The sequence below is a fragment of the Balaenoptera acutorostrata genome, chromosome 7 (genome assembly GCF_949987535.1).
Source record: "Balaenoptera acutorostrata chromosome 7, mBalAcu1.1, whole genome shotgun sequence".
NCBI classification, from domain to species: Eukaryota; Metazoa; Chordata; class Mammalia; order Artiodactyla; family Balaenopteridae; genus Balaenoptera; species Balaenoptera acutorostrata.
Window position 1 is genome coordinate 108,045,721 of NC_080070.1, and position 16,594 is coordinate 108,062,314.

Below are 16,594 nucleotides of genomic sequence, written 5' to 3' on the forward strand. Positions count from 1 at the left end.
AAAATGCTGCTAGAAGTAATAAGTGAGTTCAGCAAGGTTACAAGATGCCAAGTCAGTATACAGAAATCAATTGTATGTCTATATACTCACAATGAACAATTGGAAATGGAAGGTTTAAAAAATACTATTTATAATAGCACTAAAAATCATAGGAAAAACAAGTATAAGTCTAACAAAATATGTGCTAAACCCATATACTGAAAATGACAGAATGAAAGAAATCAAAGACCTAAATAAATGGGGATATGTACCACGTTCATGGATTAGAAGATTCATTATTGTGAAAATGTTGGGTTTTTTCTCAAACTGATCCATATATTCAACATAATCGCATTCAGAATCCTGGCAGGAATTTTTATTTTATTTCATTTTATTTTATTTATTTAATAATTGACAAGCTGAGTCTAAAATTTATATGTAAAGGCAGGAGAACTATAATTTTGGAAAAGAAAAAGTTGGTGGATTCACAGTAATGGACTCCATACTTACCATAAAACTATAGTGATCAAGACAGTTTCCTTTTGTACAAAGGTACAAAGGCATTTCAATAGAAAAAGGATGGTCTTTCTCAATAAGTCATATTGGAACAGTTGGGTATCATATGCGGAAAAAGAAAAAATGAACCTTGATGGCTTCCAGAGAAGAAGGCACATGAGCTGGGTTTAAAGTCCTGGTACGTTTAAATACAGGGCTGGCATAGCCCTGCCTAGTTGTAGATAGTTGATACAGCCTGTGGAATGAATACATATACTAGAAGCTGCCTCTCTGCTCTAAAAAAATTTTTTAAAGAAACTGATTCATACCTTACTCCATATGGAAAAATTAATTCAGAACATAAACTATAAAAGTAACTAAGGACTTCCTTGGTGGCACAGTGGTTAAGAATCCGCCTGCCAATGCAGGGGACATGGGTTCGATCCCTGGTCTGGGAAGATCCCACATGCTGCGGAGCAACAAAGCCCGTGTGCCACAACTACTGAGCCTGCGCTCTAGAGCCCACAAGCCACAGCTACTGAAGCCCGCATGCCCTAGAGCCCACATACCACAACTACTGAGCCCTCACGCCACAACTACTGAAGCCTGCACACTCTAAGGCCCGCATGCCACGACTGCTGAGCCCGCATGCTGCAACTACTGAAGCCCGCGTGCCTAGAGCCCGTGCTCTGCAGCAAGAGAAGCCACTGCAGTGAGAAGCCCGCGCACCCCAACAAAGAGTAGCCCCCACTCGCTGCAACTGGAGAAAGCCTGTGTGCAGCAACAAAAACCCAACGCAGCCAAAAAAAAAAAAAAAGTAACTAAAACTAAAGTAAGCTAAAACTGTGAATCTTAAACTATAAAATGTCTAAAAGAAAACATAGAAGAAAATATTTGTGACACTGGAGTAGCCAGAAGAATGATCCATTGAAAAATTTTTTTGATAAGTTGACTTCATCAAAATTAAGAACTTTAGCTCCTAAAAAGTCACTCTTAAGAAAATGAAAAGACAAACTACAGACCAGGAGAAGTTGTTTGCAAATTACATATCTGACAAATGAATTGTATCAAAAATATATAAAGAACTCTAAAAACTCAATAATAAGAAAATAACCCAGTAAAAAGTGGCAAAAGATTTGAACAGACACTTTACCAGCAAAGATTTATAGACGGCAAATAAGCACACGAAACAGTGCTCAACATCACTAGTCATTAGGGAAATGCAAATAGAAACCTCAGTGAGAGACCACAACACACCTGTTACAATGGCTAAAACAAAAAGAGGAGAAAACCTGATAATACCAGGTGCTGGTGAGAATGCAGAACAGCTGGACCTCTCAGACATCAGTGGCGAGAATGCAAAACAGTATAGGTGTAAAGGTACACTTTGGAAAAACTCAGTTTGACAGTTTCTCATAAAGTTAAGCCTACACTTGCCATAGGACACAGCAAACTCATACCCAGGTATTTACCCAAGTTTGAGAACTGTGCTGACACAAAAAGTAGGACATGACTATCTATAGCAGCTTTATTCATAACTGAATTATGAGTTCATTTGAACTGGAAGCATCAGAAATGTTCTTCAACTGCGAAATGGATAAACAAGCCATTATGACTAGTACTTAGTAATAAAAAGAAAGAAATGATTGATACATGCAACAACATAGTTGAAAAATGCCTTGTGCTAGGCAGAAGATAGACTCAAAAGACTTCATATCGTTTGATTTCATTTATATGACATTCTAGAAAAGGCAAAACTGTGGGGATGGTAAACAAATCAGTGGTTGCCTGGGGTTGGGTAGGGGTTGACTACAAAGGGGCACAGGTAATTTTGGAGGGGGTGATAGAACTGTTCTGTATCTTTTTTTTTTTTTAATTGGAGTATAGTTGATTTACAATGTTTTAGTTTCAGGTGTACAGCAAAGTGAATCAGTTATACATATGCATGTATCCACTCTTTTTTTTTTTTTAGATTCTTTTCCCATATAGGCCATTACAGAGTATTGAGTAGAGTTCCCTGTGCTATACGGCAGGTTCTTATTAGTTATCTGTTTTATATATAGTAGTGCATAGATGTCAGTCCCAGTCTCCCAATTTATCCCTCCCCACCCTTATCCCCTGGTAACCATAAATCTTTTTTCTACATCTGTGACCCTACTTCTGTTTTGTAAATAAGTTCATTTGTTCTATATCTTGATTGTGGTAGGTATATGAGTTTATGTTGGTCAAAACTCATAGAACTGTACACTAAAATGGGTAGGTTTTATTATATGCAAAAAAAAAAAATCTAACTGATAGTATCAGGAAAAGCTTCATAGAGTGTAAGATGCCCAAGTCTTAAAAGCTTTGAAGGTGTGGACATCCACCCTGTGGACAGCGGGGAAAAGCTTGTTCCAGGCAAAGGGAACAGGATTTGCAAAGACTTAGAGGGAGCAAACAGTCATGTGTGTTCTGCGTACTTTGAAGTTGTTTGGAAGGTCAGAAGCCTAAACTTACACAGTGGGGGAGTTGACCAGAAGGTGTTGCTGGAGAAGCAGGCTGGAGCTGAGTTGTGAAAGACCTTATGTGTTTGGTAAAGAACGTGGACTTGGATTTTTTTTTTTTTTTCCCCTTTAGTTGGTGTCCTACAAACTCTCTTACAGTTTGGGCTGCTGTAATAAAGTACCACAGAAATTTCTCTCAGTTCGGGGTCTGGAAGCCTGAGATCAGGCTGAGATCTGGCGGGAGGGCTGCCCTTCCGGGCTGCAGACTACCGACTCCTCATCCTGTCCTCACGTGAGCGGAGAGCAAGGAGAGGAGGCATGCTCTCTCGTGACTCTTAGAAGGGCACCAACCCCATTCATGCAGGCTCCACCCTCATGACTTCATCTCATCCTAATTACCTCCCCAAAGCCCTATCTCCTACTACCATTATGTTGCGGGACAGCGTTCTCACTTCTGGGGGGGAATAATCATTCAGTCTGTAACAGCTGGGAAAATGAAGGGCTTTAATCGGGGGAGGGGACTTAAGTTTTCATCTGAAGCATCTCCTCTGGCAGGCCTGGGGACGACACATGGGAAGGGTGAGACCAAGTGGTGGTTTGTCACGTCGTCAGGCAGGAGGCAAACAAGTCCTGGGCCAAGACTAGAGCAGTGGACGCAGGAAGAGGGGTGGACTCAGTGGGAAATGGTGACACCCAGATGACAAAGGTGAAAGAAAGGGGCTAGATGCTAGCGGCTAGGGAGACATTGGAGTTTCTGTGCTTGGAGACGTCCAAGAAGAACTGGGTTTGAGGGATGTGTAGAGATAATTTTTATCAGTTTGGATTATAGTGAGTTGCTGTATAACTTGAAAAAGTCGACTTGACTTTTCATTGTAATGCTGTACGCATCCAGCCTCCAGCAGTGTACCTGAATGATGAGTACGCTGCCACGGTAGGATGAGTGACATTGGTTGGAACCCAGAAAGCCATGGTGAGGAGTCTGAGTAAGGTGACTGTGTCTGGTACCCATGGGCCCTGTCTGCCCACATCTCACTGAGCAGCTGTGGCCTCTGAATGACTCCCCGCTGTATCAGATTCGCACATCCACTGGAGGAGGGATTTGGGGAGGACAGAGGTGCCAGACTAGGGCTGGGTATGGCTTAAAGAGGAAGATCTCTCATCCTGGGGGAGGTGGCAGTAGAAGCGGAGAGCCTTTTCCGTGGACGACACAGGTCAGCGCACCCACAGAAATGTTCTGGGGGGAGCTGACTTCTCTCCGAGCCCGCGTTTCAGGGAGTGCCTCATCCCCCCTTACCTGCTGCAGCTTCCTGTGTGTTCTGGGTTGGCTCCTTGCTTGCTTGTCTGGACCCTGACTGGTCCTGCCCACATGTCTTTGTTTTGCTGCACTTTGCTAGACGCCTGGACCGTTTCTAAACCCCACCTCGATCCCTTGCGTTTCAGCCTGAGAGGAAGTTTGGCGTGGTGGTGGTTGGCATCGGCAGAGCTGGCTCCGTGCGGATCCGGGACTTGCGGAATCCACACGCTTCCTCGGCGTACCTGAACCTGATTGGCTTCGTGTCCAGGTGGCTTTGCTTTGTGCCTTGTAATTCACGGGAAGCCCGGTGAGATGGATTAGGCCTTGGGCCACGGAGCTCCTCCAGACCCGGGAGAGAGCGAGCCAGCTCCAGGGTCATTCCAGGGAACCGTGCAGGGTCAGCCCCACAAGATCACAAGTTTGGACGGGTCTGGGAACTGACGAGTAACTAGACCTGCAGCTGGGATGTACAGTGAGTGTGACCACCCTCAGCTCCTCCGTAGAGGGGACTGTGGGCAGAGGCAGGGAAGATGAGCACAGGGCCTGACGGTTACTGAAGCGGCACAGTGAACACATGGGGGTCGGCCTGAATGAAGGCTTTAGCTGTGATACATCAGTTACCGTGTAACTGTCACATCAGTTACCATGACAGCCACCCATGCAGGGCCCTGGGCTTTCCAAGCCTGACCAACTATTTGACGTAGATGTCAACCCACTTGACAGGTAAAGAAGCTGAGCCACAGAGAGGGTAAGTAATTTGCCTGAGGTCACACAGCTGGAAAAATCTAAGAACTAGACGTCAGCGCAGGTCTGTCTGATTCCAAAGCCCATCTTTTAAACACCATGTGTTCTTTTCCCCTTCGATAATTCTGAGCCCCGCTTTTAAGGAGTACCATTTATCTCCTGTAACTCAAAACCAAACTTTTCAGCGCATTTCTTCTTCCCCGCCCCACCCTCAGCTCCTTCCTCCACCCCGACCACTTCCTCACATACACACCATTCACCAAACTAACGCCCTGTAACATCACTTACCAACAGTCATTGGGAAGCAGAGGTAGGCCCTGTGTCGGCAGGTGATGCGTCAGGGAGCAAGTCAGGCACGTCTCTGCTTCCTCGTGCTTTAGAGGAATCAACTAAATATCAATACTTAAACAGAGCGTAAGTAACTATGCTGACGGTCCTCATAGAAGTTCTTTCAAATTTTAATTTATGGGACCTGCTTTCTTCCAATTTGCCTGTCTCTCTCGAAACCTGGCCCTTCCTTAAGGATTTAAAGTGGCGGCACTAAGGTGACCCAGAAGCGCTGGGAATCTGCCCTTGGTCAGTCTTCCCCTCCCAGTAAGATTCTAAGGGAGGGCTTCCCTGGTGGCGCAGTGATTAAGAATCCTCCTGCCAATGCAGGGGACACGGGTTCGAGCCCTGGTCCGGGAAGATCCCACATGCCGCGGAGCAACTAAGCGCATGTGCCACAACTACTGAGCCCGCGCACCTAGAGCCCATGTGCCACAGCTACTGAAGCCCGTGTGCCACAAGTACTGAAGCCCATGTGCCACAACTACTGAGCCCGCGCACCTAGAGCCTGTGCTCTGCAGCAAAAGAAGCCACCACAATGGGAAGCTCGCACACCACAACAAAGAGTGGCCCCCGCTCGCCGCAACTAGAGAAAGCCCACGGGCAGCAACAAAGACCCAACACAGCCAAAAATAAATTAATTAATTAATTTTTTAAAAAAGATTCTAAGGGAGCAGCACAGATGGGAGGCTTGACAGGACGATTAGCCGGCACCGTTCCTCCTGCCGCTCCCCTGCCGGCAGCTGGGATCGTGCACGACACGGGCTCCAGGCTGAAGTGGGCCTCTGCTCCCCCTGCAGCCCCGCCCTTGGCAGCTGGCGCTGTAACTGCTGCAGCGGGAATGCCGAACCTACCCAGGTCCCTCGGGAGGACGGCCAGCTCACCCCCATCCCTGCTTTACTGCACCCCTGCGGTTATTACACTGTCCCCTTCTCACGTGCCCTGTTCCTCACGACCTACCTGCTATGTCCTATCACCTCCCCGGGAAGCCTCTCCTGAAACCCTGAAGCTTGGGGTTCCTTGCCTTCCTTGACCCTTCACCTGTACCCCCGGCACGGCATTCCTCCTGTTGGTCTCGTGTTGTTGCTATAGGTGTGTACGTGTCTTCCTCCCTCTAGCTGACTTGTTGCTATAGGTGTGTACGTGTCTTCCTCCCTCTAGCTGACTGAGCTCACTGGAAGCTGAGGACTTTGGTCCGCTCTGCACATACTCCCTACAGGGCAGGCACACAGGAGACGAGCAGGGAGCTCTGGTCAGACTGAGCCGTGTAGGTCGGTGGTCCCCACGGGAAGAAACCCGCCGTAATGTCCTTCCGCAGCCCCGCTTCCCCAGACGCCCTCTGGCTGCTGCTCGGGTGGAGCTCTGAGCCGGCCCGAGCCTCCTGCCGGCTGCCGCGTCTCCTGTGTGGCAGCCGCCGTTGGAGGACTGGTCCTCTCCAGCCTCCGCTCTGGGGCAGTGCGCAGACAGCCAGGGCTCTCAGCTCTCCTAAGGCAGGGGTCCTTCTGAATGTGCAGGAGCCAGAAGGCTCAGCTCCTGTCCTGCCTCTGCTGCTCGTTAGCCGTGGAGCCCCTGCCTCTCTGGGCTTTGTCAGCTCGGCTGTAAGTGAGGCAGTGACACCCACCTTCCACTTGACCATCACAGGCCATGATGAACATGAAGGAGCTTGAAGTCACATGGCCGTTTGCCCCTTAAAGATGTTAGTGTCTTGGATTTGGATTAGGTTAGGCAGTCCTGGTGTCTGGCCAAGTGCTTGAAGTTGGCAGTGACCGTGGAGATCGTGTCTCATGACATTACAGGAGATCAGTTCTTTTTATCTTAGAGATGAAGTAATGCAAAGAGTCCCATGTCATATGGGCTGTTAGCGGTGGTGTCGGCACTCTATGCCAGGTCCCCGACTTCACCCCAGAGGCTGTGTTTCTCGCTGCGTGCTGAAAAATGCCCTGGAAGTGGGAGGCAGGAAGTTCATCGCTTCATTTCCGAAAGTCGATCACCAGGACATTTTTGGGAGATGGGGAGAAGGATGGCACTCATGTTTTCTCAGCCGATGTTTTCTCAGAGATGAGAAAACATGTTCTCAGAACATGTTTTCTCAGTTCTGCCTACTTTGAGCTCCACTTGTCTGTTCCTCTCAAATAGACGAAAGCTGGGAAGCACTGATGGGGTGCCGCAGATTTCTTTGGAAGATGCTCTTTCCAGTCAAGAGGTTGAGGTTGCTTATATCTGCAGTGAGAGCTCCAGCCACGAAGACTACATCAGGTGGGTGTTCAGGTCCTTGCGTTGCACAGGAGTGCGGGACGATAAAAATGCCTGGGCAGGCTGACATCTAGCAAAGGGGTCTTAATTATTGATGGGAAGACTACATTGGATCCATGACCTTTAAAAACTGTCAAAATATGAACTTTCACTCTGGGTTATAAATGTATAAGGACACGAAAAATATTGTAGAACTAATATTTATTTAGTACACCATAATTTAAAACATTAAAAACATTAACAATTAAAGTATCTTATTTCTTTGTAAAAAACTTATTGAGTGTGGTTTGAACAGTGCCTGCCTTTTTCTGGCGGTTTAACTTAGCCACCATCTTTTCTGTGCCTTAGGAGAATTGCCATAGTCCTTTCAGTTTCCAACATTTTATCCTTTGCCCTTTCAACAACATGAGATCTCTGAGAAGGTCTCTAGGAGTTGCTTTAATATGAAGAGTTTTTGCCACGAGATGAGTAAGGAGATAGTGGTGGCATCAGGGTGGGGAGATCGCATTATTCGTAGAGCAGGAGAAGTGAAGTGTTCCCCCGCCCCACCTTTGAATGCAGAGCCTAGAGCCCTCCAAGCATTTGGTAGGACTGAGCCTGGCAGGAGGAGCCCCACTCAGGACCTGGCAGTTGACAAGGCAGGGCCAGCCGCCCCCAGAATCTCAGCTTCCCTTCTGGGTCCTTACCTTAAACTACAGCTGCTTCCACCACGCCGTTCCCCAGAATCAGCCGCTCCCTGTTTATCAGGCCCACTCTTAAGTGTGGCCAGAAACACCTTTCTGTCGTTCCCCTTAAACTTCTGTGGCCCCAGAGGGTATGTCCTTAACAAAGTGATCACGTAACTCCCATGCTTATCAATGTTTGTTTCCTGGAATATCTAGAGAATAAAAGCCAGACTTCTGAGCACAGCACTCTGCGTCCTTTACATCAGGCTCCCAGCTACTTTTAGGACCTAGTTTTCCCTCCACTCCCTGTAGCCCACTCCCCTGCCATGCTGAAATGCTGAAATTCACACCACGTCCCAGTGGACAAAGCCCCGTAAACACCCAAGCCCCCTGCATGTGCCGCTCAGAGTGCAACATCCCTGTCCCCTGGCACCTGGAAAATGCCTGTTGATACTTCAAGACCCAGTTCAGCGCCTTAGTGAAATCTTTTCCGATTGCCTCAGGCAGAGCTGGCTGCTGTGGGTTTTTATTTATAGCCGTCATGTGGTACTAGGCAATTTCCCTGCTAACATGGCTGTATTTCTCCTCCAGAGTAACTGGTACATAGTAGCTGGTTGAATACGTGAGTAGACGAATGGGTGAGTGTTCAGATGAACACGTGACTAGAAAGCCTTTCTCTTACCGCTTAGTAGAAAATCACGTGAGACGCAGTTCATTCTCCTCATCCTCTGGCCCTGACTCTCACCCGTGTTCCGTCATGACACATTTACATGGAGACTTATGTGCATTTATAACATTCTGTTCTCTGTCATGCGGGGCACTTAAGTGAAGTTTAATTGAAGTGCATTTTCTCTGTATTTATCCCTTTTTTCCAAAGACAGTTCCTAAACGCTGGCAAGCACGTCCTTGTGGAATACCCCATGACACTGTCTTGGGCAGCAGCTAAGGAACTGTGGGCACTGGCTGAGCAGAAAGGTGACGTATGTTCTGTGCATCTAGAGCACAGACCCTCTTCCTAAGAATTCCTGCCTCTAAGATTTCTGTGGTACCATCTTTATGCCTTTAAAACTTAACCCCATGTCAGATATGTTACTGGTCCCATGGGCTCCCACACCGCCACCCCACACCCCATACTGTAGGCACATAAAGGGGGCGTGTGTGGAGGGCCCACAGGGCAGAGGGATGGGTGGGAATTTGCAAACTTTTGTTCAAAACTTAGCTTCTTTTACTCTTATGAAAAGTATGAATTAGCTTCCACCTATGCTAGTGTTATAGATTATATATTATTAATATTTATATATTATTTTATATAATAATGTATATAATTATATTTCATTTTGGTTTTATTCATGTGATAGTTGTATTGCTAATGGAAAAATGCCCAGATCAGGGTAATTGATTGTCTTATGTACATAGTTTGTAGTTTTCATTGTTTCTCAAGAGGAACACTGTTTATTAAATATTTATTATATGCCAGGAACTTGAAAACTCTGCTAAACACTTCATATGTTATTTTGCTTAATTCTCTTAGAAATCGTTGGAGGTAGGTATTTTCTCTAGCTTATGTATAGGAATCCATGGCTCAGAGAAGTTAAAAAATTGTGCCAGAAATGGGGTATAACCTTTAAAAATTACGAATCTCTATATTGTATACCTGTAACTTATGTAATATTGTACATCTACTATACTTCAAAAAAATTTTTTTGTGCCAGATCACAAAGCTAGTAATATGACCACTAAATGGGAGATGGAGATTTGGTTTCAATCTTTCTGGGCTCTGAAGTCCACATTCATTCCTCTGAGCCATGCCGCCCTCCAGAGATTTTTCTGTTTTTATGGTAACTGGACAAGTCCCTCTACGGGGGGCAATTAGAACTAACTAGAATGTTTAGGGATTAATGGAGCTAGTTAAATGAAGTTTAAGTCAAAAACTCTCTCTGTTTCAACATTTGCTATTTTAAATCTTTAAAATATGAACAAAGTATGGTGAATGAAAATCACCAAAGAAAGGACCTTGTCCTTTATCACCAGTATAGACAGATCACACTACTGAAACTCTTGATTGCCTTTCTCTAGTACTAGGCCGTGCTGCTGGAGGACAGAGCCCATCTTTCCTCTCTGTAGCCCCAGCAGCTAAAGCTAAACACCGCCCAGAACTTAGTAGGCCTTCAGTAGATGTTTGTCAAATGAAAAGATGGATGAATGACTACTGATGTGAACAAGAGGTTGGGGAGCTCTGGGGCCATCACCTTTGTATAGTACTTCTCATGACACAAACGTCCCTGGACAAAGTACAAGACGCCAAAGATTTCTTGCTGATTGCAAAGGAAAAAAATGTCCTTTTACAATGAAGAGCTCCACTGTTACCATCCTAACCAAGTGATTGCTGGGTAAGAATGACATCACAAGCCATCTGGTGGGATGTGTGTAGCATCAATCCTGTAACTGAGATTTTAACCAAACTTCTTACTTCACAAGAAATACAGGGATGAAGGAACAAATTAAATGACAGCAAAAAAGATTAAGTGAATAGAATGTGGAACACTTTACAAGATAACAGACTAAGTGTCTTCAGGAAGATAATGTCCTGTGCATAGTGACTTCCTTCCAAAGAGCACAAGATGGAAAGAAGGGGAAAAAGAGTTAACTCTACACTAGAGAAACCAAACACTACCCCTCAGCCAGATGATTGAGGTCAGTGTGAACAGTGATAAGTCATGTTAATAGGATGTACTTGTTGACTGAAAACAAGTAGACTGCCACTTATTTCTCCAGCAAAGATGAGTTTATTCAGAATCAGCAGAGAATTATAATTCAAGGTCTGCAACCGTGGCAAGCCACGTGCAAATCCCTGCACAGCCAGGGCAGGAGAACACTTTTATAGGGAAAAGGAAGTTTGTGGGGGGAATAGTAAGCAAAGAGTCCGTGGCTTTTCATTGGCTGAGTCCTTGCCAGGACAGAAGAGGAGTCGTCTTCTTCCTGTGGGGCTCTACTATCATCGCAGGGTATGGGAGCTCCCTGTGCTGGTCTCCCAACTCTATTTAATGGAGGTTTCTGTTTATTAATGTCTTATGTACGCTTAATATAATGTGATGAGAATGGCCCATTACTTCTGTAGTTTTCCTGTCCAAAACACATAACCCCAGTCTAACCATGAGAAAAACATCAGAAAAATCCCAGCTGAGGGGCATTCTACAAAATACCTAAACAATACTCTTCAAAACTATCAAGGTCATTAAAAAACAAGGAGATTTTGAGAAACTTTCTAACCTAAGAAGGGCCTCAGAAGACATGATGACTAAATGTAAATGAAACACAAAGAGCACATTAGGTTAAAACTATAGAAAACTGAATCAAATATGGACTGACTTTTTTAAAAATGAGAAACAAAATATTGTTATATTGGAGCCTGGTATTAGCTCCTTAAGCAAACAGAATCTGGATGGCTTGCTTACAGATCATGCATGGCTATGAAATAGAGAAAAGCCCTTAACACCAAGAGTGACCTTTGTTCTCTAGGCAAGTATTCATAACTCATACTAGAATATTCATTAAGCAGCGTTTACATGATACTTATCACTATGTACGAGATACTGTCCTTGATAATAGGGGATAACAAAAAGATGACCCTTGCCCTTGAGGAGCCCACAGTGTCAAATGTTCACAGCTAGCAGTATTAACTTAACCTGCTGAAAGTGAATTGACACAGTAATTATAGCAATTACACTGTAGCACAGGAAGGAATAATCTTATTCAATTCAGCATACCTAATGTTATATCATTTTGGACGGCAAGAGTTATGGATAATTTGGGAGTGATGTCAGCAAGGTGGTGGACTAAGAAGCCTCAGAAGAACCTCATTCCCCACAGAGACACCAACTTAACAACAATATATAGAACAAAATACCTTAGCAAGTACTCCAGAAATCAATTAAGTGGTTGCAGTACCCCCAGGCAAGCACAGAGCCAAGAAGAGCTGCATTGAAGTGGATAAGAAAATTCATTGCATTTGCTCACCATAGCCCTTCCCCTTCTAATTCTTAGATTAGAAGAATCTAAGGGGGGGAAAGGAAAGAGTGGAACATGTGTCCAATGTTCTGGCTTTTCAAGGGCTGCTTGAAGGACTGATTTCTGTCTCTCCTGACTGGGAATGCTGAAGGAAACAGTAGTAGACACTGGATGCCAGGGTCAGGGCAGCTAATAATGAAGTGAGCACTGTAGTTTGTTATAGCACCAGGGAGACTGCAGTACTTTGAACAGACACCACAGGGAGCAAGAGATTACAGGTTCTTGAGAACAGGGGCAAGCCTCTTTAACTTGGAAATTACATGTGCAAGCCCAAAGAAGATACATCTCCAGAAAAGGTTTGAGTGGCCTCCAGAATTTCTGGCCTGGCTGATTGGTGAAGGTCTTCCCCTGTACAAAGCAAGTCTATAAAGACTGGGAGAGGTGACTGTTTTTTCACATACTCAAATCTCAGTACAGGCATATCTTGGAGATATTGCGGATTCAGTTCCAGACCACAGCAATAAATTGAATGTTGCAGTAAAGTGAGTCAAATGAATTTTTTGGTTTTCCAGTGCATATAAAAGTTATGTTTACACTGTACTATAGTCTATTAAGTGTGCAATATCATTATGTTAAAAAACAATGTACATACCTTAATTTTAAAATACTGTATTACTAAAAAATGCTAACCATCATCTGACAAGGCAGGGTTGTCACAAACCTTTAATTAGTAAAAAATGCAATATCTGCACAGTGCAATAAAGCAAAGTGCAATAAAACGAGGTTTGCCTGTAAATGATCACAAGGAATACAAAGAAACAGGGAACTATAGCCCACTAAAAGGAATGAAATAAATCTGCAGAAACTAACCTTAAAGAAATGTAGACCCAAGAATTACCAAAATAACTGTCTAAAATTTGCTCAGTCAGCTAAAACAAAACATAGACAAGCAAATGAAATCAGGAAAACAGTGCATGAACAAAATGAAAATATATCAACAAAGAAATGTAAACTATTAAAAAGAACCAAACAGGACTTCCCCGGTGGCGCAGTGGTTAAGAATCCCCCTGCCAATGCAGGGGACATGGGTTCGAGCCCTGGCCTGGGAAGATCTCACATGCCACGGAGCAACTGGGCTCGTGCGCCACAACTACTGAGCCTGTGCTCTAAGAGAGCCCATGAGCCACAACTACTGAATCCCGCATGCCTGGAGCCCGTGCTCCGCAACAAGAGAAGCCACCACAGTGAGAAGCCCGCACACCACAACGAAGAGTAGCCCCTGCTCGCCGCAACTAGAGAGAGCCCACATGCAGCAACAAAGACCCAACGCAGCCAAAAATAAATAAATAAATAAATAAATAAATTTATTTTTTAAAAAAAGAACCAAACAGAAATTCTGGAGCTGAAGAATAAAATAACTGAGTTGAAAAATTCACAAGAAGGGTTCAATAGCAAATTTGATCAAGCAGAAGAAAGAACTGGCAAACTTGAAGGTGGGTCATTTGAAATTTGAGTCAAAGGAGCAAAAAAAAAAAAAAAAGAATGAAGGAAAGTGAAAAAGGAACCTCCCTGGCAGTCCAGTGGTTAAGACTCCACACTTCCACTGCAGGGGGCGCAGGTTCGATCCCTGGTTGGGGAGACTAAGATCTCGCATGCCACGTGGCGTGGCCAAAAAAAAAAAATGAAGAAAACTTAAGGGACTTAAAGGACACCATCAAGCAGATCATTATATGCATTATGCAAGTCAGAGATGGAGACGAGAGAGAGAAAGGGACAGAGAACTTATGTGAAGAAAGTATGGCCAAAAACTTCCTAAATTTGGGGGAGGAAATTCAAGACAATGAACTCCAACTAGAATAAATCCAGAGACCCACACCAAGACACATTGTTATAATGACAACTTGGAATAGAAAGAAACTACCTCGGGCTTCCCTGGTGGCGCAGTGGTTGAGAATCTGCCTGCCAACGCAGGGGACACAGGTTCGAGCCCTGGTCTGGGAAGATCCCACATGCCGCGGAGCGACTAGGCCCGTGAGCCACAATTGCTGAGCCTGCGCGTCTGGAGCCTGTGCTCCGCAACAAGAGAGGCCACGATAGTGAGAGGCCTGCGCACCGCGATGAAGAGTGGCCCCCACTTGCCGCAACTAGAGAAAGCCCTCGCACAGAAACGAAGACCCAACACAGCCATAAATAAATAAATAAAACAAAATTTAAAAAAAAAAATTAAAAAAAAAAAGAAAGAAACTACCTCATCATAATAAAGGCCATATATAAAAAGTCCACAGCTGATATACCAAATGGTAAAACACTGAAAGCTTTTCCTCCAAGATCAGGAAACAAGATAAGGATGACCACTTTCACCACTTCTATTCAACATAGTACTGGAAGTTGCAGCCAGAGCAGGTAGGCAAGAAAAAGAATACCAGGCACCTAAATTAGAAAGTATAATACCCCAAAACAAAAACAAATTTTAAAAAGTTACACATAATTTGGACGTATCACTAGAGTTTAAATATTTAATGTAAAGGAGAAACATTTTAAGATGTATTAAAAGCTCTCCACAGAAAGAGAAAATAAATTTATGTTGTATTGCTTCTGTTGGTAGGGGGCAGAATTATAGAGATGGAGAGCTCATCTTCATATAAGAAAGAGTTTTCTAAGAACCATAAATGTTCTGACATATTTACCCAGGATGCCATAGAAAACAGTCCCAGCATTGGTTATCATATAGCTGACTAGCGCGTGGTTAAGGGTACTTTTTGCATTTTCAAATATCAGAAATGGAATGGAAAATCATATTTTTGTTTTCATGGACACATGTAAAATGAATCACTGTTGGCTCAGGGCATCGCATGGCCTGCTGTTCCTCTGTTTCTTCTCAGAATCAGTGTTTCTCCAGCCCCATCTGTCACCCCACCAATCAGATGGGATAGCTTGCCAAGTTTGACACATTTAATAACAAGTGAGACAACTTTTTCTAACATTTGTATCAATGGTTAAACTAGTTACAAAGGAAGACCTCTATGACACAAGAAGTTCTGAGAAATGTCATTTCTTTTACAAAAGCAGCTCTGAATAGGCCAACAGCAAAGCCATTGAAGAAACTGAATAATAATTCTGGTACTCATCTCACTAAATTAATTACCTTAATAAGTCCTTATCCTTTTGTAAATTGAGATATAATTTCCTTATGATAAATTCAGAGATTTTAAGTACAGAGTTAAATGAATTTGGACAGAGTATATACCCATGTAATTATTACTCCAGCCAAGATACAGAACATTTTTATTACTCCAGAAAGTTCCCTAGTGCCCCTTTCCTGTCGGTGACTTGTCCCCTCAGTGATATCGATTACCTACTACCAGACTTCCCTTCAGATTATCTCTCAGCTAGGATCTGAGACCGTTCCTGTATTGCTGAATCATCAGTATAAACATCATGTCACATATATGCAAGGAAAAAAAAAAGCAAATGAAACAAAATGGTAACAGAGATTAGCTAGTAGAATTCTGGGTGGTTTTATTTTTTTCTTTATATTCTTCCACATTTTCTCAATTTTCTTCAATGACATGAATTTATGTTTACACATAATGCTAAATGTAAATACTTGTTTCTACCATATGATCACAACCATGAAAAATAATTCACAGCAGAATGACAAGAAAGAAGGAAATATACCAATATATCTTAGTAGTGGTTCTTTCTGGTAAATAGGATCATGGGTATTTTTATTTCTTCTAATTTTCCCCCCAAATTTAAAAACACTTATTTATTATTTCTGAGATACACAAAACACCCTATTTCAAAAGATGAGGCCAGAAATGTTTCTTTGAGAATTTCATAAAATACTGCTTATGTCAGAAAGCTGCTGAAATCATGTTTGAGGAAATAAATGAGTCGAGAATTCAAGTCTATTAATTGCAAGTTGCCTTTTCATTTTCTCCTAAGAAGTTATGTCTTATTTCATAATCCATGAGTGTTTCTGGCTTGCTGTCATATTTTTGGTGCTATAACTATTTATTTGGTTTGGTTTTTTTTTTTAATATTATGTTGAAATAACCTCAAACTTATAGAAGAGTTGTGAATACAGTACAGAGAACTCTTTTTTTCTTGAGAATCATTTGAGAGTAAATTGCCAACCTCATCCCCCAATAATCTCATGCGTATATCCTGCAAATAAAAACAGTCTCTAGATAACCACATACAACCATCAAAATCAGGAACTGTTACCAAGACACATTTTAACCAAGCTCACAAAAATCAAAGACAAAGAGAGAACTTTGAAAGCAGTGAGAAGAAAAAGACTCATCACACACAAGGGAATCCTGATAAGGCTGTAAGCAGAT

At 43.5% G+C, this 16,594-nt stretch overlaps 1 protein-coding gene across 3 annotated transcripts in view; it reads left to right on the top strand.

Moving 5' to 3' along the window:
* The window catches only part of BLVRA (biliverdin reductase A), a 58,461-nt gene that overhangs the window by 29,989 nt on the left and 11,878 nt on the right, over positions 1-16,594 (top strand). For all 3 annotated transcript variants that reach the window (XM_057550512.1, XM_057550511.1, XM_057550510.1), the window contains 3 exons: positions 4,398-4,519; positions 7,459-7,578; positions 9,118-9,215. In XM_057550512.1, the coding sequence (XP_057406495.1) occupies positions 4,398-4,519; positions 7,459-7,578; positions 9,118-9,215 (340 nt within the window). The remainder of the gene's footprint in view (positions 1-4,397; positions 4,520-7,458; positions 7,579-9,117; positions 9,216-16,594) is intronic.